This window comes from Pipistrellus hanaki, assembly GCF_964339955.1.
Source record: "Pipistrellus hanaki genome assembly, chromosome: 21".
In the NCBI taxonomy this organism is placed as follows: Eukaryota; Metazoa; Chordata; class Mammalia; order Chiroptera; family Vespertilionidae; genus Pipistrellus; species Pipistrellus hanaki.
The window spans coordinates 5,934,325-5,955,930 of record NC_140523.1 but is presented as its reverse complement, the minus strand read 5'-3'; the positions used below and the strand labels follow the sequence as shown (position 1 = coordinate 5,955,930).

The following is a 21,606-nucleotide window of genomic DNA, read 5'->3' as shown; positions in this document are numbered from 1 at the left end:
GGAGGCAGCCGATCCATGATTCTCTCTCATCATGATGTTTTTATCTCTCTCTCCTTCTCCCTTCTCTGAAATCAATAAAGATATATATATATATATATATATATATATATATATATATACACACACACACACACACACACACACACACACTCCTTCCATGACCCGAAGGAGCGCTGGGCTTGGCATAGAAGACACAGCAGTGAGCAGCCCAGACCTGGTCCCTGCCTTCAGGTGGCTTGTGGGCTGGTGAAGGAATCAAGGAGATGATAGCACAAGTGATTGATTGATTGATTGATTGATCGTGCTAAGTGCTGCCAAAGAAAGCAACCCATCACCCGCAGTCCCACACATGGACAACCTCTATTCTAGCTACTTCATCTCAGTGTCTTCCCACTTCTCCCAAGCACTATGGCACAGTGTAATTTTTTAATTTTTAATTTTTTTATTGATTCTTCACAGAGAGGAAAGGAGAGGGATAGAGAGTTAGAAACATCCTTGAGAGAGAAACATCGATCAGCCGCCTCCTGCACACCTCCCTCTGGGGATATGCCCGCAACCAAGGTACATGCTCTTGACCGGAATTGAACCCGGGACCCTTCAGTCCGCAGGCTGACACTCTATCCACTGAGCCAAACCGGTTTCGGCATTTTTCATTTTTTTTTTCATTGTCTAAATGTAGTGGTTTGCACAGACGGAAGCACTTAGTAAATGTTCTGTGGAATTCCTACCCAGTCTAGGCCTGGCAGATAGTAACCAGGAAGATTACAATCCTTCAAAGCCAGCGTTTTATTTCTTTATTTTAAAGAATTCTTTATTGTTGAAAGTATTACGTATGCCACCTTTTCCTCCCCATCTGCCTCCTCCAACCTACCCCGCCCCCCAACCCAGGCCCTCACCTCCCCATTGTCCGTGCCCACAGGCCATGCATGCATGCACACAAGGTCCTTGGTTTACCCCCCAACCACCACCCTCTGCCACCTTCCCTCCCAGATCCTGCACTCTGTTCCATGCTTCCATGTTTCTGGATCCACTCCGTTCGTCAGTTTATTTTGTTACTTAGATTCCACATATGAGTGCGATCATGTGATACCTGTCTTTCTCTGGCGGACTTGTTTCACTTAGCGTGATGCTCTCCGGGTCCCCCCCGTGGTGCCCCCCATGCTGTCTCAGATCAAAGTCAGTGTTTTAAACTCAGATCAAGCCTGCAACCCGGGCATGTGCCCTGCCTGATCAGGCAGGCAGGCAGGCGAGTGGTTAGGGGGGATTAGGGCCATCAGGCAGGCAGGACTGGTTAGAGGTGATGAAGCAGGCAGGCAGAGTGGTTAGGGGTGATCAGGCAGGCCGGCAGGCAGGTGAGCGGTTAGGAGCCAGCAGTCCCCAATTGCTTTGCCCATGACTGAGTCTGTAGTGCACAAGTCATTTTCACATACCCAGGGACTTTCAGTGGGTTGACTGCATAAGGCTTTTTTAAATAGTGTTTTTTCATTCTGTATTGTAGCATTTTATTCCTTGCATTTCTTACGGTTAAATGTCTTTTGCTGAATGCGGACCACGTTTGCTGATTGTCCAATGTTTTATTTGTGTTACTGATGATCGGTGAGTGATCCAAAGAAATCCAGCGGATGGATACTTACTCTACTGCTTCTATTTCTCCTCAGATTTTTTACCCAGAAACCACAGATATCTATGACCGGAAGAACATGCCACGATGTATCTACTGTATCCATGCTCTCAGGTAATGACCGGGTTTTCTTGGTAAAATGAGCAGGGCACAGAGGACAGATTAGTGGTTCCCAGAGGTGGGGGTTGAGGGATGGATGAAATGAGTGAAGGCCGTCAAAAGGTACAAACTCCCAGTTATAGAGTAACGGAGGCCTGCTGATGTAACGTACAGTGCAGTGGCTATTTATTCTATATAATAAAGGCCTAAGCGACTGTGAAGGCGGAACAACCAGAACGACCAGTTGCTATGATGTGTGCTGACCACCAGGGGGCAGATGCTCAATGCAGAAACTGCCCACTAGTGGTCAGTGTGCTCCCACAGGGGGAGTACCACTCAGCCAGAAGCCAGGCTCACAGCTGGCATGCGCAGCAGAGGTGGCGGGAGCCTCTCTCACCTCCATGGTAGCAGTAAGGAGCGAGGGGTCCCGGACTGTGAGAGGGCACAGGCTGGGCTGAGGGACCTCCCCGAGTGCACAGATTTCGTGCACCGGGCCTCTAGTAGTTAGTAATACCGTATTGTATATTTGAAAGTTGCTAAGAAAGTACATCTTAAAAGTTCTTATCACGCCGAAACCGGTTTGGCTCAGCGGTAGAGTGTCGGTCTGTGGACTGAAAGGTCCCAGGTTCGATTCCGGTCAAGGGCATGTACCTTGGTTGCAGGCACATCCCCAGTAGGGGGTGTGCAAGAGGCAGCTGGTTGATGTTTCTCTCTCATCAATGTTTCTGGCTCTCTATCTCTCTCCCTTCCTCTCTGTAAGAAAAATCAATAAAATAAAAAAATAAAATAAAAAAAAAGTTCTCATCACAAGGAAAAAATTTTATAATTATTTTTGGTGACCGATGTTAACCATCATTTCAATATTTTACCTATGAAGTCGTTATGTTGTACTGACACTCATAATGTTGTATGTCAGTCATATCTCAATTTTAAAAAGCTGTTAGGAATCACATCTGAATTGACTATGTAGTTTTTTTTTTTGTCTTTGGTGTAATGAAAAGGGTTGTGCATTAGCTTCAGAATTTTTAAGTAGAATAGGATACTATTATTTTAACAACATGGTGAGAAACAGCTGTGTTTTTCTGGGGGCAGGGAGAAAGGATTATTTATTCCTATAATCTATAATAATAAAAGCATAATATGCTAATTAAACTGGACAGCCAAACGACCTCTGGATATCATTCCGGATGTTTTTCCAGACGAAGCTGCGGCAGTGGGGACTGAGGCAGAATAGTTAGGGGCAATCAGGCAGGCAGGTGAGCGGTTGGGGGGGATCAGGGAAATCAGGCAGGCAGGCGACTGGTTAGAGGTGATGAAGCAGGTAGGCAGAGTGGTTAGGGGCAATCAGGCAGGCAGGTGAGCGGTTAGGAGCCAGCAGTCCCAGATTGTGAGAGGGATGTCCAGGGGTCCCGGATTGGAGAGGGTGCAGGCTGGGCTGGGCTAAGGGACCCCCCCACCCCCTCCACACACACCCACAAATTTCATGCACCGGCCTCTAGTCTTTCCAGAACAACCTTGCTTATATCGGACCCTCCATAAAATATCGGATGGCTCCTTTCCAGTCTCCACCCCAGCCATTCCCTCCTCTGCAGCTGTGTGCGAGTCTTCTTCCTACCACACTTTTTATGCTGGTTCCTTTGCCAGACTGCCCTCTCTCCCCTCTAACACCTCAGATACATGTTTTGATACATTTTTTTTAACTTGTTATCTTTCAGGCAGAATTAGCTACTTCCCTGCTTTGTGCTCCTCTCCCGTTACTTTGTAGGAACCTCTGCCTTCAAGTATAGTGCTTGTTACATTGTCCGCTGATTATTTGTTCTCCTGCGTCACTTGTTTTTTTTTTGTGGACTCCTTGTGGCCAAGAACTATTTCCTTTATTCTTTTCTTATCTCTGTGTCTGTAGCGCTTAGATGCCTCGCATATTGTCCAAACCGTACATGATAACAAATGTCCCTGCCCCTCCTTCAGCTCAGGGGGACTGTCTGCCCTATAAATGAATGTGCAGGGAAGTGGTACTTTCCCTCTATCAGATGGCTTGATGTTTGTCTTGGCTGAGCCAGTCAAGTCTTCCCTCCGTTCCCACTGTTGGGTGAAATTTTAGGATTTCTCCAGCTCATGCCTTCGGCTAAACTCCTGTAGTTTGTTTCTTGCTTTTATTAGTTTTGTAGTGGTGTTTTTTTTTTAATTTTAATATATATATATATATTTTTATTTTATTTTATTTTATTGATTTCTTACAGGGAGGAAGAGAGAGGGATAGAGAGTTAGAAACATCAATGAGAGAGAAACATCGATCAGCTGCCTCCTGCACAACCCTCACTGGGGATGTGCCCGCAACCAAGGTACATGCCCTTGACCAGAATCGAACCCGGGACCCTTGAGTCTGCGGGCCGACGCTCTATCCACTGAGCCACACCGGTCAGGGCTATGGTTTTTTTTGTTTGTTTGTTTGTTTTAGTTATATGTTATTTCTTCCATAATTTAAAAAATATATATTTTATTGAGTTTTTACAGAGAGGAAGGGAGAAAGAGAGTTAGAAACATCGATCAGCTGCCTCCTGCACACCCCCCACTGGGGACGTGCCTGCAACCAAGATACATGCCCTTGACTGGAATTGAACCTGGGACCCTTCAGTCCGCAGGCCGACTCTCTATCCCCTGAGCCAAACCGGTTTCGGCTCTTCCATAATTTTAATCTTTTCTCCCTGTTACATTATTAGCATCTTAGGGGCAGAGGTCATCCCCCCTACCCCCTCCAGGGCACACGGCATAATGTTGAACAAACAATGGCAACATGAGAATTCTTTGAAATGTTTCGGAATGGGTGATATCTAGGGGAATTTTCATATTGTAGCAATTGGAAGTGTACACATCGGAGTCAAAACCAGATGCAGCCAAAACCGGTTTGGCTCAGTGGATAGAGCATCGGCCTGCGGACTGAAAGGTCCCGGGTTTGATTCCGGTCAAGGACACACACCTTGGTTGCGGGCACATCCCCGGTAGGGGGTGTGCAGGAGGCAGCTGATCAATGATTCTCTCTCATCGATGTTTCTAGCTCTCTATCCCTCTCCTTTCTTCTCTGTAAAAAATTAATAAAATATATATTAAAAACAAACAGAAGCATTCTTCAGATTAAATTCATGTTCCGAGGGGTTTGTCTGTCGATAACGTGCAGAAGGAGGCTGTGTCTCCGAAGGGGACTTGAACTTGGGCAGGCTCAGAGGCCGAGCTGGCCAAATCCTCGCTCCCAGCTCTGTAGCCACTGGTCCCCGCCGTGTGAGCCGGGCCCCAGGTCCTCAGATTCTCCGAAATGGAGACAAAGAGTTAACTGTGCCTTTCTAAGGACAGAGTTCCCAGTTCCCAGTCCGAATGAGAAAGGGCGGAAGTCGGCTATTGTTTGCCGTTTCTCTCCAGTAGGCAGGCCGTGCTGAGAAAGTGTAAACAGAGCCGTGTTCTGCTTGGCAGCCTCTGATTTCTTCCCTCCCTGAAGAGTGCTTTTCCTGGAGGGCGGGTTGCAACACTTGATAATTTGTCGGAAGTGTGTGTGTGTACCTGCTTGGAGCCTCTTTCCCATAAAACACAGCCTTTTGCTGAAACCAGTGTGGCTCAGAGGATAGAGCGTCGGCCTGCGGTCTGAAAGGTCCCGGGTTTGATTCCGGTCAAGGGCATGTACCTTGGTTGTGGGCACATCTCCAGTGGTGGGTGTGCAGGAGGCAGCTGATCGATGATTCTCTCTCATCGATGTTTCTGACTCTCTATCCTTCTTCCTTCCTCTCTGTAAAAAATCAATAAAAATATATTTAAAAAATAAAATAAAATCAAGGCAGGCTGCTCACTTCACGCCATGGGACAAGGTACTGCTCCCTTTTGGGTTAACAACAACTTAGAGCCCTCCTCGGCCTATAAGTCTGTTTTTTTGTTTTTTTTTTTTAATATATATTATTGATTTTTTACAGAGGAAGGGTAAGGGATTAGAGAGTTAGAAACATCGATGGGAGAGAAACATCGATCAGCTGCCTCCTGCACAATCCCCACTGGGGATGTGCCCGCAACCAAGGTACATGCCCTTGACCAGAATCGAACCTGGGACCCTTGAGTCTGCAGGCCGATGCTCTATCCACTGAGCCAAACCGGTTATGGCGTGGCCTCTAAGTCTTGATTGCCATTATTCCAGTGATAGTCACTGTATTTAGTCACCTGAAAAAAATTTCTCAAATCTCCTTATTATGGGGCAGTGCAGCTATAGACCAAGCTGTATCTGTTTGGGAAGGGAGAAAAATCAGCAGCTGGCATCAATGGCAACTTCTCCAGGTGAGTGGTGCTGGAGAGGTATGTAGGACTCTACGTGGCCAGCCACAACAAAAAAAAAAATTCTTTTGTAGATTACATCCTACTCTCAGATAAGACCCCATTCTCCATCATTTTAAATGCATTTGTATTTGTTATCTCTCTAAGAACTGATTTTGGGACCATATGGACCCAAAGATCTTTATCTTAAATAAAAAAACAAAAAATAGCCGAAACCGGTGTTGCTCAGTGGATAGAGCGTCGGTCTGCGGACTGAAAGGTCCCAGGTTCGATTCCGGTCAAGGGCATGTACCTTGGTTGCGGGCACATCCCCAGTAGGGGGTGTGCAGGAGGCAGCTGGTCGATGTTTCTCTCTCATCGACGTTTCTAGCTCTCTATCCCTCTTTCCTCCTCTCTGTAAAAATAAGTAAATAAATAAATAAATAAAAAAAAAATAAATAAAATAAATTTAAAAAACCCTAAAAGCTCTGAGAACTAAGTTTAACTTTGGTTCAACCTCATTTGTTGGCAAAATCTGATCGGAATTCGTTGAGGTTATTTAAAAATTCACGTACTTGGTATGATTATATATGGATGTTTCTCTGCAGAAAAGTAATGTATTTGTTCAGGGGGCTGCCTCAAAGCTTTCTGGGATTGTTTGATAATCCTGTGTACACTGTACAACCCTTCTACTATCTGAGAAGCCTAAATTCATATCTGTGTTAAGTAAATGGCAAGCCAGAGTCCATGCATGTCATTGCTGCATCATCCTGTTTCTCATTGTCAGAGTAGCCTTGCCAGGTTTTAATTTTTATTTATTTTTAATTTTTATTTTTTAAAATATATTTTATTGATTTTTTTTTACAGAGAACAAGAGAGAGGAATAGAGAGCCAGAAACATCGATGAGAGAGAATCATCAATCAGCTGCCTCTTGCACACCCCCCACTGGGGATGTGCCCGCAACCAAGGCACATGCCCCTGACTGGAATCGAACCCGGGACCTTTCAGTCCGCAGGCTCTTATCTACTGAGCCAAACCAGTTTCGGCTAGGTTTTAATTTTTAAATCTAAGGGACTGTTCCCAATATATAGGGTAGGGTGCCTAGGCCTGGCCATGATCAGGGCCATCTGTGGGGCAACCTGGGACCTCTCAACTGCCTTCCCTTGCAGCACCGCTCAGTGCAGACACTCAATGCAGGGGGCAGGGGGCCTGCATTGAGCGTCTAACCCCTGAGAGGGAGGCGACCGCTGGTGGTGGCAGGGAGCGGGCGGTGCCAGGCCACCAGCCAAGGTGGGTGCCAGCCGGGGGCCCCAGATTGCCCCGCCTGCCGGTTGCCCTTTGCGTTGCAATATGTGAATTTTTAGGACAATGTTATTACGTAAAACTAAAAAAAAGGCTCTGAGATAACAGATACGGTAACTGCGATGGGTAATATTGTGTCTTTGGGAGTCTCTGTTCAGAATGTTTCTGTTCTTTCATATATATTCTATTCAGAGAGGAAGGGAGAGGGAAAGATAGATAGAAACATCAACGATGAGAGAGAATCATTGATCAGCTGCCTCCTGAACAACCTCTACTGAGGATCGAGCCCACAACCCGGGCATGTGCCTTTGATCGGATTCAAACCTGGGACCCCCTCAGTCTGCAGGCCGACGCTCTATCCACTGAGCCACACCGGCCAGGGCAGAATGCTTCCATTCTTTATGCTGATTTCCCCCTTTCGGAGCAGCAGGGGCAGGTATGGCTGGAGGGATAACTCTTTGCATATTTGTGTTTTCCAGTTTGTACCTGTTCAAACTTGGCCTGGCCCCTCAGATTCAGGACCTGTACGGAAAGGTGGACTTCACGGGTAAGGAGCTGCACACCCAGCGGGAAATATTCGGTTTATGTGGAAACAGCCCGGAGAGACAACAAAACCAATGTTCCCGACGGGGGACCTCAAAAATACTCTGGCAGCAGAGAGATGGAAGCGGTATAAATGGTGCTCTCCAGGGGTGGTGAAAGGAACACTAACATTGGGGCTTCAGGCTCTCACCTCTCCATTATGACCTGGGTATGACTAGCGAGTCTCGGCTTTCTTATATCTAAGTTGGGGATGATATTAGCCTGCATATATTATATATATTAAGGTGATCAGATTTTAAGATTTTTTTATATATATTTTATTGATATTTTACAGAGAGGAAGAGAGAGGGATAGAGAGTCAGAAACATCGATGCGAGAGAATCATCCATCAGCTGCCTCCTGCACACCCCCCACTGGGAATGTGCCCGCAAGCAGGCCACATGCCCTTGACCGGAATCGAACCCGGGACCCTTGAGTCCGCAGGCCGACGCTCTAGTCACTGAGCCAAACCGGTTAGGGCTAGATTTAAATCTTTCAAACTGGGGATTCTTTTATAGGCCTGGGAATATTAAAAAAAAAAAAAAAAAAAATGGCTCCAAAACTACTATCTGCGCTGTTTTTCCTCCCAGGGAAGTCGTTCACCAGACCTGGGGCAGGGGCCTGACCTTCTATGTTTTGTTTATCTCTGGGCTTCCTGCTGTGGACACGGAGTTTAAAAGTCACTGGTGATTTTGATTGTGAAAATGGAGATACCGCCCGGCTGGGAACTAATTCACTTCTCGTGGCGCTTCCTTTGCTGCCGCTCTGCTCATAGGCTCATGGGAAATGCCATCAGTAGTGGTTTGGAAAAGCTGTTTCGGCAGGGCCATTCTCATGCCATAGTTAATATATATATATTGATATATATGTGTGTGTGTATATATATATATATATATATATATATATATATTATTTTTTAATATATTTTATTGATTTTTTTTTTTTACAGAGAGGAAGGGAGAGAGATAGAGAGTTAGAAACATCGATGAGAGAGAATCATCGATCAGCTGCCTCTTGCACACCCCCTACTGGGGATGTGGCTGCAACCAAGGTACATGCCCTTGACCGGAATCGAACCCAGGACCCTACAGTCCGCAGCCCGAGGCTCTATCCACTGAGCCAAACCGGTTTCAGCCATAGTTAATATTTTTAAAAATATATTTTTTATTAAAAAAATATATGTATATATATTTTTATATTTTACAGAGAGGAAGGGAGAGGCATAGAGAGCTAGAAACACCGATGATGAGAGAAACATCAACCAGTTGCTTCCTGTACAACCCCTACTGGGGCTGTGCCTGCAACCAAGGGACATGCCCTTGACCGGAATCAAACCTGGGACCTTTCAGTCGGCAGGCTGACGATCTATCCACTGAGCCAAACCGGTTTCGGCCGTAGTTAATTTTTAATGCTCTTGGCAATAGTAATAATTGTGTACCAGGGAGTGTGTTAAATGCCTTCTGCTTGCTGTCTCTAATCCTTTTTTATTTTTTAAAATATATTTTATTGATTTTTTTACAGAGAGGAAGAGAGAGAGATAGTTAGAAACATTAATGAGAGAGAATCATCTATCAGCTGCCTCCTGCACACCTCCCACTGGGGATGTGCCCGCAACCAAGGTACATGCCCTTAACCGGAATCAAACCCGGGACCCTTCAGTCCGCAGGCCAACGCTCTACCCACTGAGCCACACCGGTTTTGGCTCTAATCCTTTTAACAGCCCTGAGGGATGGAGTCCATCTTACCCAGTTTTTTGTCGTTGAGGAATCTCTTTCATTCTCTGAGTTTCGGAAAGACGCGTGTAACCTGTCTGCCTGGCTCTCACGTCTCTCCTGCAGAAGAAGAAATCAACAACATGAAGATCGAGCTGGAGAAGTACGGCATCCAGATGCCCGCCTTCAGCAAGATCGGCGGCATCCTGGCCAACGAGCTCTCCGTGGACGAAGCCGCACGTAAGAGAGGAACGGGGTTCCCAATGGGATCGCTGCCACCGCTTCCGGCGATGGACGCTATGATGATGATCTTGGGCATGAGGACAGGGGTCGGCAAACCGTGGCTCGAGAGCCACATGGGGCTCTTTGGCCCCTTGAGTGCGGCTCTTCCACAAAAATACCACGGCCTGGGCGAGTCTGTTTTGAAGAAGTGGCATTAGAAGAAGTTTACGTTTTAAAAATGTGGCTCTCCAAAGAAATTTCAGTCGTCGTATTGTTGATACTTGGCTCTGTTGGCTAATGAGTTTGCCGATCACGGCATTAGGAGTTTTGCTAGCAAGCTTAGGTCAGTAGATCTAGGATCAGGGGTCCTCAAACTTTTTAAAGTGGGGGCCAGATCACGGTCCCTCAGAGAGCTGGAGGGCCGGACTATATGAACTACTAATCCCTACTGTAACACCTTGGCTGCGCTCACTGCCCAAAAAACCTGGCGGGCTGGATCAGACTCCCCTGGGGGCTGCATGTGGCCCGCGGGCCGTAGTTTGAAGACCCCTGGTGGTGGTTGTTTTTCTGTTATTTTTTAAAATATGTATTTAGTGATTTCAGAGAGGAAGGGAGAGGAGAGGGAGATAGAAACATCAATGGTGAGAGAGAACCATTGATCAGCTGCCTCCTGCATGTCCCCTACTGGGGATCGAGCCTGCAACCCGGGCATGTGCCCTTGACTAGAATCAAACCCGAGACCCTTTAGTCCGCAGGCCAACACTCTGTCCACTGAGCCACACCGGCAAGGGCAAGTAGATCTGGTTTTCAACACTTCTGTAGTCTTTTATGCTTTTGTTTGGAAATAAGTGATTGATTTTGATTATAATACAGACACTTAGACAGTGAGGTCCCCATTTCAGTGCCTCTTTGAGGTGCTTATTTCATTTTTTTAATAGGATTTACATGATGATGAACGCTGAGCATTTCCCTAACACCATGGTCGGCAAACTGTGGCTCGCCAGCCACGTGCGTCCCTTTGGCCCCTTGAGGGTGGCTCTTCCACAAAATACCACGGCCTGGGCGAGTCTATTTTGAAGACATGGTGTGAGAAGAAGTTTAAGTTTACAAAATGTGGCTCTCCAAAGAAATTTCAATCCTTGTACTGTTGATATCTGGCTCTGTGGACGAATGAGTTTGCCGACCATTGCCCCTAACACACGCTCCGAGCAAGGCTCCCCTGTGGGTATTTCCCTGTGCATTTCCTAATTCAGCGCCCAAACGTGGCTCAGAACGCTGGCTTTGTGCATCCTGAGGGAGGGGCTGGGCTTATAGGACTTGGAGCCATTCCTCCAACCCAGATGTTTTGTTTTTTTAAAAATATATTTTTATTGATTTTTCTTACAGAGAGGAAGGGAGAGAGATAGAGAAGTAGAAACGTCGATGAGAGAGAAACATCAACCAGCTGCCTCTTGCACAGCCCCTACCGGGGATATGCCCGAAACCAATGTACATGCCCTTGACCGGAATTGAACCTGGGTCCTTTCAGTCCGCAGACCGGGGCTCTACCCACTGAGCCACACTGGTTTCGGCCCCAGGTGTTATTTCTCTCTGAAAACAAGCCCCCACTGTAATGCCGTGTTGCAGGGTGGTTTTGTACGTGTCACGTGTATCCTATACTCTGCGTCACTCGGCGTTCCGTGTCTTTCATTTCTTTTTAGTGCACGCCGCGGTGATCGCGATTAACGAAGCGGTGGACCGCAGGGTTCCGGCTGACACCTTCACGGCGCTGAAGAACCCCAACGCCATGCTGGTCAACCTGGAAGAGTCCTTGGCTCCCACCTACCAGGACGTCCTCTACCAGGCCAAGCACGACAAGATGGCAAACGCCAGAAACAGGGTAAAGACGGACCCTCTCTTCTTTCTAACTGACTTACGTTCTTTTCTCGTTTGATTTTAAAAATCGGTTTTATTGAGGTATAATGTACAGCACATGTGTCAAACACAAGGCCCGCGGGCCAAATCCAGCCCGCCAGGCCTTGCAATGTGGCCCGCACCGCGCTGTCATCACTGCACTCCGCTGTCAGTTTATGACATTGTCAGTTTATGACTGTTCAGTAAACCATTCGGCCCGCGATTTAGGCTGGATTTTAGATTTTGGCCCCTTCTCTGATTGAGTTCGACACCCCTAATGTACAGGATAGTGAAATCCACTCATTTTTAAAAAAAATATATATATATTTTATTGATTTTGTACACAGAGGAAGGGAGAGAGATAGAGAGCTAGAAACATCGATGAGAGAGAGTCATCGATCAGCTGCCTCTTGCACACCCCTTACTGGGGATGTGCCCGCAACCAAGGTACATGCCCTTGACCGGAATGGAACCCGGGACCCGTCAGTCCCCAAGCCGACGCTCTATCTGTTGAGCCAAACCGGTCTCGGCTGAAATTCACTCATTTTAAGCATACGGTTTGATGAGTGTTGACACCTATATGTGGGGAGCCATCACCCCAAACGTCCCAGGCCCCCACAGTAGAAGTCTGTCCCCCACGCCTCACCCCTGACCCCAGTCACCTACCAAACCGGCCAGGGTCCCACTGATTTTTAGGGAGAGTGGAAGGGAGAGGAAGAGAGACAGTGAAACATGGATGTGAGAGAAACACATTGATTGGTTGCCTTCTGCATGTGCCCCAACCAGGGCCTGGGCTGGGGAGGAGCCTGCAACTGAGGTACACGCTCTTGATCAGATTTGAACCGAGGACCCTTCGGTTTGCAGGCTGACGCTCTATCCACTGAGCCACACCGGCTAGGGCTTTACTACGGATTTTAAGGCACCTCCTTTCCTTGCTCTTGCTTCTGTTCCGGTGAGGGAGGAGTTCAGTATCTCTCCCTCTTCTCAGAGAGCTGAGCTAATCTAATTACACCTTTATCTCGTTTTTTTCAGACGGAAAACTCGGAGAGAGAGAGGGACGTTTACGAGGAACTGCTCACTCAAGCTGAAATCCAAGGCAACGTGAACAAAGTCAACAGTAAGTCTGATCCTGGGCCAGGTGCCTGGGGGGACAGCGGAGGAATGTGAGTGTTGACCTGCTCTGGACGGATGACTTAGTTTATTTACTGTGGGCGCTAGTGGGCTTGGTTAGAAACTGCTGCTTCGGACTGGGTGTTTTTTTTTTTGTTTTTTTTTTAAATACATTTTATTGATTTTTTACAGAGAGAAAGGGAGAAGGATAGAGAGCTAGAAATATCGATGAGAGAGAAACATTGACTGGCTGCCTCCTGCACACTCCCTATCAGGGATGTGCCTGCAACCAAGGTCCATGCCCTTGACCGGAATCAAACCTGGGACCTTTCAGTCCCCAGGCCGACGCTCTATCCACTGAGCCGAACCGGTTTCGGCATGACTGTGTTTTGTATCTGTGTCTTCTGTTAGCTGCCGCTGTCCTCAGGCGGGTCCTCCCTCTCTCATGGCTGTGGCTTCTGGACCAGGGGTCCCCAACATGGGGCACCCGCCCCTTAGGGAGGCAGTTTGATGTTTGAGGGGGCAATTCGACAATGAGTTATTAAGTGTGATTTTTTTTGCATGTCTTATGGTTCTAGGGGCCTCCTATATAGTATGTAAATATTTATTGTGACATAGTTATGCATTTCAGTTCTCTGTTACATGCTTTGAAACTTTATTTGCTATTTTTTCATATCACTTCATATTATTATTTTTATTTATTTTTTATTTTTTTATTTTTTTATATATTTTATTGATTTTACATAGAGAGGAATTGAGAGGGATAGAGAGAAACATCTTCCAGCTGCCTCTTGCACACCTCCTACTGGGGATGTGCCCGCAACCAAGGTACATGCCCTTGACCGGAATCGAACCCGGGACCTTTCAGTCCACAGGCTGACGCTCTATCCACTGAGCCAAACCGGTTTTGGCCATATTATTATTTTTAAACAAAGATGTCCATTTCTGTGGGAGACCTTCTCCAGTTTGGTAGTTTGCTCTAGACAGCCCCTTGGCATTTCCGAGGGAACCTGAGCCTGTGTTCTGTGCCGATTGGTGCCTCTGGCTTCGCTCCCACGGCGGTGCCAGGCGGTCTGCATCTGGGAGCATTTTGGCAGGCCCAGGACATGCGCGCTCCAGGAATCCCTTACTTCTGATGAGCAACCTGGCAGGAGCCCTGGAGCTTGATGGCTTCAAGGTTCTTTAAGATCCTGTCCCCAGCCGAAACCGGTTTGGCTCAGCGGATAGAGGGTCAGCCTGCAGACTGAAGGGTCCCGGGTTCGATTCCGGTCAAGGGCATGTACCTTGGTTGCGGGCACATCCCCAGTAGGGGTGTGCAAGAGGCAGCTGATCGATGATTCTCTCTCATGGATATTTCTAGCTCTCTATCCCTCTCCCTTCCTCTCTGTAAAAATCAATAAATATATATTAAAACAAACAAACAAAAGAACTACCCCGGGCCGTTGATGTGAACACAGCATTTTCTGCCTTCTTCCCCCGCAGCGTTCTCCGCGTTGGCCAACGTGGACCTGGCTCTGGACCAGGGAAGCGCCCTGGCCCTGTTCCGGATCCTGCAGTCGCCGGCGCTGGGCCTCCGCGGGCTGCAGCAGCAGAACAGCGAGTGGTACCTGAAGCAGCTGCTGAGTGACAGGCAGCAGAAGAGACAGGTGAGAGGGCCCGGTGCAGCCTGCACCTCCGCCTGTACCCTGCTGTCGTGTTAAAGACACTTCCGAGCCATCTTTTTCTTTTCTTTTTAAAAAATGTATTTTATTTTATTTTTATTATTATTATTTTAAATTTTATTGATTGTGGTATCACATAATTGTCCCTTCCCCCCATTCCCAACCCAAACCCCTCCCCACATATGCCCCCACCCCCCTGTTGTCCATGTCCACTGGCTAGGCTCATGTGCATGCACTCAAGTTTTTTTAAAATGTATTTTGTTGATTTTTTTTTTACAGAGAGGAAGGGAAAAGGATAGAGAGTTAGAAACATCAATGAGAGAGAAACATCGACCAGCTGCCTCCCGCACACCCCCTACTGGGGATGTGCCCGCAACCAAGGTACATGCCCTTGACCAGAATCGAACCTGGGACCCTCCAGTCCGCAGGCCGACGCTCTGAATCCACTGAGCCAAACTGGTTTCGGCCATCTTTTTCTAGTATAACTTTTTCTCCTGCATATAAATTAGGTTTTTATTTTTATTTATTTTCTGGGTTTTTTTTTTTTTTTTTTTTAAATCCTCACCAAGGATATTTTTCCATTGATTTTTTTAGAGAGAGTGGAAGAGAGGGAAAGAGGGAGAGGAACATCCATGTGAGAGAGACACATTGATGGGTTGCCTCCTGACCAGGGCCCGATACAGGGAGGAGCCTGCAATCAAGGCATCCAACCCAGGAACCTTTGGTCCACAGGCGCATACTCTATCCACTGAGCCACACCTGCTTGGGTTAAATTAGATTTTTTAAATGTCCTCAGGCAGTCCTACCTGGTTTGGCTCAGTGGATAGAGCGTGGGCCTGCGGACTGGAGGGTCCTGGGTTCTATTCTGGCCAAGGGGGCGTGCAGGAGGCAGCCGATCGATGATTCTCTCTCATCATTGATGTTTCTATCTCTCTCTCCCTCTCCCTTCCTCTCTGAAATCAATAAAAATGTGTTTAAAAAAGAATAGATTTTACAAACTCGCAGCGTGCATTGGCCAGAGTAAGTGGCATCCACCTGCTAGCGATTCCGTAAGCATTTATCTCAGGACGTGTTGATGCTTCTCGCACAATAATTCTTTAAATGGACTGGTCTCCAACAAGTCGCTCTACACACACCCCGGCGTGGCCAGGGCTGCCACTGGCGCGTGACTCTCTGTCCCTGTGACTGCGGCGGCGGCGGCGGCGGGAGGGGAACGCGGCCGGCGGCAGAGGCGGGGTCACGCTGACATGAGCGTCCTTCGCTGTCGTCCTCAGGCCGGCCAGACGGATGCCCTGCAGAAGGAGGAGCTCCAGGCCGCAGTGGATGCTGCCAACAGCGCCGCCCAGCAGTACCAGCGAAGTAAGCCCCCCGCCGGAAGTGGCTTCGTTGTGACGCAGTTCGCATCCCTGTATTTGTCCCCTGCCAGGGAGACCGCTCTCTAAGACTGGGGTTCCACTTGGGGTGGTGTGCAGAGCGGAACTTCTTTCCGTGACCGTTGGCATCCCCCCCACCCCCACCCCCACCCCCACCCCCGGGGCTCCCTCCGCTGACCGTGTTTCTGACCCCTTTCTCTGCCAGGGCTCGCCGCCGTGGCAGCCATCAACGCTGCCATCCAGAAGGGCGTGGCCGAGAAGACCGTTCTGGAGCTGATGAACCCCGAAGCCCAGCTCCCCCAGGTGTACCCCTTTGCTGCCGATCTTTACCAGAAGGAGCTGGCCACGCTGCAGCAGCAGAGTCCTGAAGTAAGTGAGCAAAACGCAATGGGAGGGGCCCGGCCGGCGTGGCTCAGTTGGTTGAGCATCAGCCTATGAGCCAGGAGGTCACGGTTCGATTCCCGGTCAGGGCCCAGGCCCGGGTTGCAGGCTTGATTCCCAATGTGGGGCGTGCAGGAGGCAGCTGGTCAGTGATTCTCATCAATGATGTTTCTAGCTCTCTCTCCCTCTCCCTTTGTCTCTGAAAACAATAAAAAAACAAAACAAAACAAAAAACATATACAAAACGCCCTAACCTGTTTGGCTCAGTGGATAGAGCTTCGACCTGTGGACTGAAGGGTTCCAGGTTTAATTCCGGTCAAGGGCACGTACCTTGGCTGCGGACACATCCCCGGGTGTGCGGGTGTGCAGGAGGCAGCTGATTGATGTTTCTCTCTCATTGATGTTTCTAACTCTCTATCCTTTTCCCTTCCTCTCTGTAAAAAATCAATAAAATATATATTTTTTAAAAACTACACACACAAAACAAAACAGAAAGCAGAGGGAGGGAGGTGAATACCCACATCATGGTGCAATTAGGGACACCAAGTTTTTGTCTTTTTTTTTTTTTTTTTTATAATATATTTTATTGATTTTTTACAGAGAGGAAGGGAGAGAGATAGAGAATTAGAAACATCGATGAGAGAGAATCATCGATCAGCTGCCTCTTGCACATCCCTCGCTGGGGATGTGCCCAAAACCATGATACATGCCCTTGACCGGAATCGAACCCGGGGCCCTTCAGTCTGCAGACTGACGCTCTATCCACTGAGCCACACTGGTTAGGGCGGGACACCCGAGTTTTTTAACCAGAAGTGTAGATGCTTTGGCACTCCTTCACTCAGTCCCTCACTCTGCCCCGCTCCCGCTCTCCCTGCAGCATAGCCTCACCCACCCCGAGCTCTCCGTGGCCGTGGAGATGCTGTCATCCGTGGCGCTCATCAACAGGGCGCTGGAGTCCGGGGACATGAGCACGGTGTGGAAGCAGCTGAGCAGCTCGGTGACGGGCCTGACCAACATCGAAGAGGAGAACTGTCAGAGGTGGGCGCCCAGGGGACCCTCCGCCCGCCGGGACCTCCGCTGCGGCTCAGCCCGCAGCTCTGGCTTTCTCCACGGTCGCTGGGATCATCTTTTCTTCCCCCCTATTTCCATTCATTTTATACTTTATCGTACACCCTGGCGAAAGCCATAATGTCCCGGACGGAACATTCTCTGAATCGAGTCCACACCTTCGTACTTCCTCCTCACTGGTTCCGCGACTCTTCGGCTGGTTTGTTCAAACCGGGGGCTGGCCCCGGACCTTGTGTTACTTCTGTCTGCTGTGTCCCTTCGGGGTCTTTTAGCCCAGAATTGTCCCCGTCTTCACGACCCTGATTGGTCAGAGAGAGGGGGCCAGTTGGTCTACAGAATGCCCCATCTTCTGGTTCTGGTCGCTTCGGAATACTTGTCTTATTCCTGTAAACTGGAAATGACGTCTGAAGTAAGGTGACCAGACATCCCGCTTTTGGCGGGACAGTCCCGATTTCCAACAATTTGTCCCGCATCCCGCGGCGTTTTGGGGAAAAAAATCGAGACTTTTTTTTTTTTTTTTTTTTAATAATTTTATTGATTTTTTACAGAGAGGAAGGGAGAGAGAGAGAGCTAGAAACGTCGATCAGAGAGAAACATCGACCAGCTGCCTCTTGCACACCCCCTACCGGGGATGTGCCCGCAACCAACGTACATGCCCCTGACCGGAATCGAACCCGGGACCTTTCAGTCCACAGACCGACGCTCTACCACTGAGCCAAACTGGTTTCGGCAAAATCGGGACTTTTTTAAAACCTCCGCGGGACGCGGGACAAATTGTTGGAAATCCGGACGTCTGGTCGGTCACCTTAGCTAAAGGCATGTCGAGATTTAGTTGAACATCTTTGGGAATGTGTGTGTGTCTCATTTTCTCATATCAAGACTCCTGTGAAATCTGCTGTCTTGCCATTCACAGTACAAAGCTTGGTCTTTAGAGGACAGCTCATCCCTCCAACGGAGATCTGTGTCTCTCTCTCACCAGATCAGAATCTCTCCACACCTTTTGCGCCGTGCACATGTGCAGTTCCCCATTAACCTTTGGCTTAGTACCTTTGACCCTTGATAATCCCTGTCTACATAGGCGCTTCAGTAAGAGCTGCTGAATGAGGACTTTTTTATTTATTTATTTTTTAATTGATTTTTTTTTACAGAATGGAAGGGAGAGAGATAGAGAGTTAGAAACATCGATGAGAGAGAATCATTGATCAGCTGCCTCCTGCGGGGGATGTGCCTGCAACCAAGGTCCATGCCCTTGATCAGAATCGAACCCGGGACCCTTCAGTCCGCAGGCCGACGCTCTATCCACTGAGCCAAACCGGTTTCGGCTGAATGAGGACTTGGTGCATCATTCCTTCTGCGTGTCCTTACTTCCTTATCTCGGAGCTGCTGCCTCTCTCTCTCATTCTAGAGGTGGTCTTCCTTGGAATTGAGAGGCTGTCAAGAATAGGCGAAACCCGCCGAAACCAGTGTGGCTCAGTGGATAGACGAGTGTCGGCCTGCGGACTGAAAGGTCCCAGGTTCGATTCCGGTCAAGGGCATGGACCTTGGTTGCGGGCACATCCCCAGTGGGGGGGTGTGCAGGAGGCAGCCGTTCTATGACTCTCTGTCCCTCTCTCTTCTTCTCCGTAAAAAATCAATTATATATATATATATATATATATATATATATATAAAAGAATAGGTGATACCCTTAAATTTTCTGTAAGGTCACTCAGTCGCGGAGCTGGCCTCTAGAATGTACCAATATACCAAAACTGTTGGGGTACCTTAACTGTCTGTGTTCTCGGAGACTTTGCCCGCTGTTCCCTTCCTCGCCCTTGCTGGTCTCCCCCCACCCCCACCCCCCCGCTCACACGTCTTCTCATTGCTGTCACCCACAGTGATCCGGAAGGAAGGTCCCTTTCATTCTGTTGCCCTTCACTGTCCTTGTCCTTGGGGGGCGGGGCAGGTACCTGGACGAGCTGGCGAAGCTGAAGGACCAGGCCCACGCGGAGAAGAGCGAGTTCATCACGTGGAACGACATCCAGGCCTGCGTGGACCACGTGAACCTGGTGGTGCAGGAGGAGCATGAGAGTGAGTAGCCCGTCCCATCCCCCCCACGTGGCGCGGTGCCGTGAGCCGGCTCTAACCTTGACTCCTAGGGGGGGAGCGGGAAGGGGGGTTGAAAATTGAAATCGATGTATAACTCAAAAGCTAAGGTTGGGTATTATTTTCAAAACATCAGGCAACTGCTATCATTATAGATATGTAGGTCATAGCTAAAAATTTCAGGAGGTGGTCCTGGCTGGTGTGGCTCAGTGGGTAGAGCGTCGGCCAGTAGACTGAAGAAGGGTCCTTCCTGGGTATGATTCTGGTCAAGGGCACGTGCCCAGGTTGTGGGTTTAATCCCCAGGAGGGGGGCGTGCAGGAGGCAGCCGGTCAGTGATTCTCTCTCGAACATTGATGTTTCTATCTCCCTTTCCCATTCCCTTCCTCTCTGAAATAAATTATATATATATATATATATATATATTTTCCAGGAGATAAATTGAATATGACTTATTTATTTTTAAAAAATATATTGTATTGATTTTTTTACAGAGAGGAAAGGAGAGGGATAGAGAGTCAGAAACATTTATGAGAGAGAAACATTGATCAGCTGCCTCCTGCACGCCCCCCACTGGGGATGTGCCTGCAACCAAGGCACATGCTCCTGACCGGAATCGAATCTGGGACCCTTCAGTCCGCAGGCAGGTGCTCTATCCACTGAGCTAAACTGGCTAGGGCTGATTTTTTATTTTTAAGTGCTACCCTGTTTCCCCGAAAATAAGACAGTGTCTTATATTAATTTTTTCTTCCAAAGTTGAGCTAGGTCTTATTTTCAGGGGATGTCTTATCTTTCCACGCGCTAGGTCTTATTTTCGGGGGATGTCTTATTTTCGGGGAAACACGGTATTATGACAAGCCCAGGTGAGCTCTGACACCGGTTTCCTGGAGTTGGCTCGTATAGATAGTGTTGAGGGCACAGGGCTCAATATTATGGATGACAAACTATGATTTGAGTCACGGCAGTGCTTGGTGGATTTATGCACACTTAGCTTGCTTACAGACTGATCTGCTTATGGAATGCCTTAAGCCTTAAAGGAACGACCTCTCTCTCTCTGTCTTCAGGGATCTTAGCCATCGGCCTCATTAACGAGGCCCTGGACGAGGGGGATGCCCAGAAGACCCTGCAGGCCCTGCAGATCCCTGCAGCCAAGCTGGAGGGCGTCCTGGCGGAGGTGGCCCAGCATTACCAAGACACGCTGATCCGAGCAAAGAGGGAGAAGGCCCAGGTGAGTGGCACTGGAAGGGCCAATTCTGTTTCGAGAGCTTCCTCCCTCCAGGCACCAAGATACAGGGATGATGCCTCCCCTGATCCCGCCCCCCCCCCAATCTCCCCAGGGACTGCTCCTGGGCACCTCACAGTAACAGCTCTGTAACTGGGCTGAAACCGGTGTGGCTCAGTGGATAGAGCATCGGCCTGCGGACTGAAAGGTCCCAGGTTCGATTCCGGTCTAGGGCATGTACCTTGGTTGCGGGACATCCCCAGTAGGAGGTGTGCTGGAGGCAGCTGATCGATGTTTCTCTCTCATTGATGTTTCTGACTCTCTATCCCTCTCCTTTCCTCTCTCTAGAAAATCAATAAAATATATTGAAAAAACACACAAAGAGGCACATCAATGTGCTGAGTGTCCGTTGATCCGGGGGTGAGGGATGAATCATAATTCTTGTTTGTAGCCAGGAACTTGAGACAAAGGGATCAACTGATGTTACTCAGGTCAGAAGCAGTTGGCTGTGGGAAAGCTATCAATGGAGGTCTCTGTCTCTGATAATCAATTTTGGATCAATTGGATTGGTTCTTCCCAAAAATTTTTAAAAAGTACGATATATTGATTTCAAGAGAGGAAGTGGGTGGGACAGAGATAGAAACATCAATGATGAGAGAGAATCATTATCTGCTGCCTCCTGCCCGCCCCCTAGTGCGGATCGAGTCCCCAACCCTGGGATTCGAATCCTAGGACGACACTCAACCACTGAGCCATGCCAGCTGGGCAGTTCTTCCCAAACTTGGCTGATCATCAGAACGCTTGAAAAGATATTTTAAAAGTGCAAATTCCTGCCCTGGCCGGTTTGAGCGTCAGCCTGCGGACTCAACAGTCCCAGGTTTGATTCTGGTCAAGGGCATGTACTTCGGTTGCGGGCACATCCCCAGTAGGGGATATACAGGAGGCAGCTGATTGATGTTTCTCTTTCATTGATGTTCTAACTTTCTATC

The 21,606-nt window shown here is 48.4% G+C and overlaps 1 protein-coding gene across 1 annotated transcript in view; it reads left to right on the top strand.

The window, feature by feature from the left end:
• IQGAP1 (IQ motif containing GTPase activating protein 1) overlaps positions 1-21,606 on the top strand; it is a 106,679-nt gene that overhangs the window by 49,482 nt on the left and 35,591 nt on the right. The window contains exons 5-15 of the mRNA XM_084869014.1: positions 1,659-1,735; positions 7,790-7,857; positions 9,731-9,844; positions 11,527-11,705; positions 12,752-12,836; positions 14,312-14,475; positions 15,765-15,849; positions 16,069-16,232; positions 17,122-17,282; positions 19,258-19,382; positions 20,460-20,623. Coding sequence (XP_084725140.1) covers positions 1,659-1,735; positions 7,790-7,857; positions 9,731-9,844; positions 11,527-11,705; positions 12,752-12,836; positions 14,312-14,475; positions 15,765-15,849; positions 16,069-16,232; positions 17,122-17,282; positions 19,258-19,382; positions 20,460-20,623 — 1,386 coding nt within the window. The remainder of the gene's footprint in view (positions 1-1,658; positions 1,736-7,789; positions 7,858-9,730; positions 9,845-11,526; positions 11,706-12,751; positions 12,837-14,311; positions 14,476-15,764; positions 15,850-16,068; positions 16,233-17,121; positions 17,283-19,257; positions 19,383-20,459; positions 20,624-21,606) is intronic.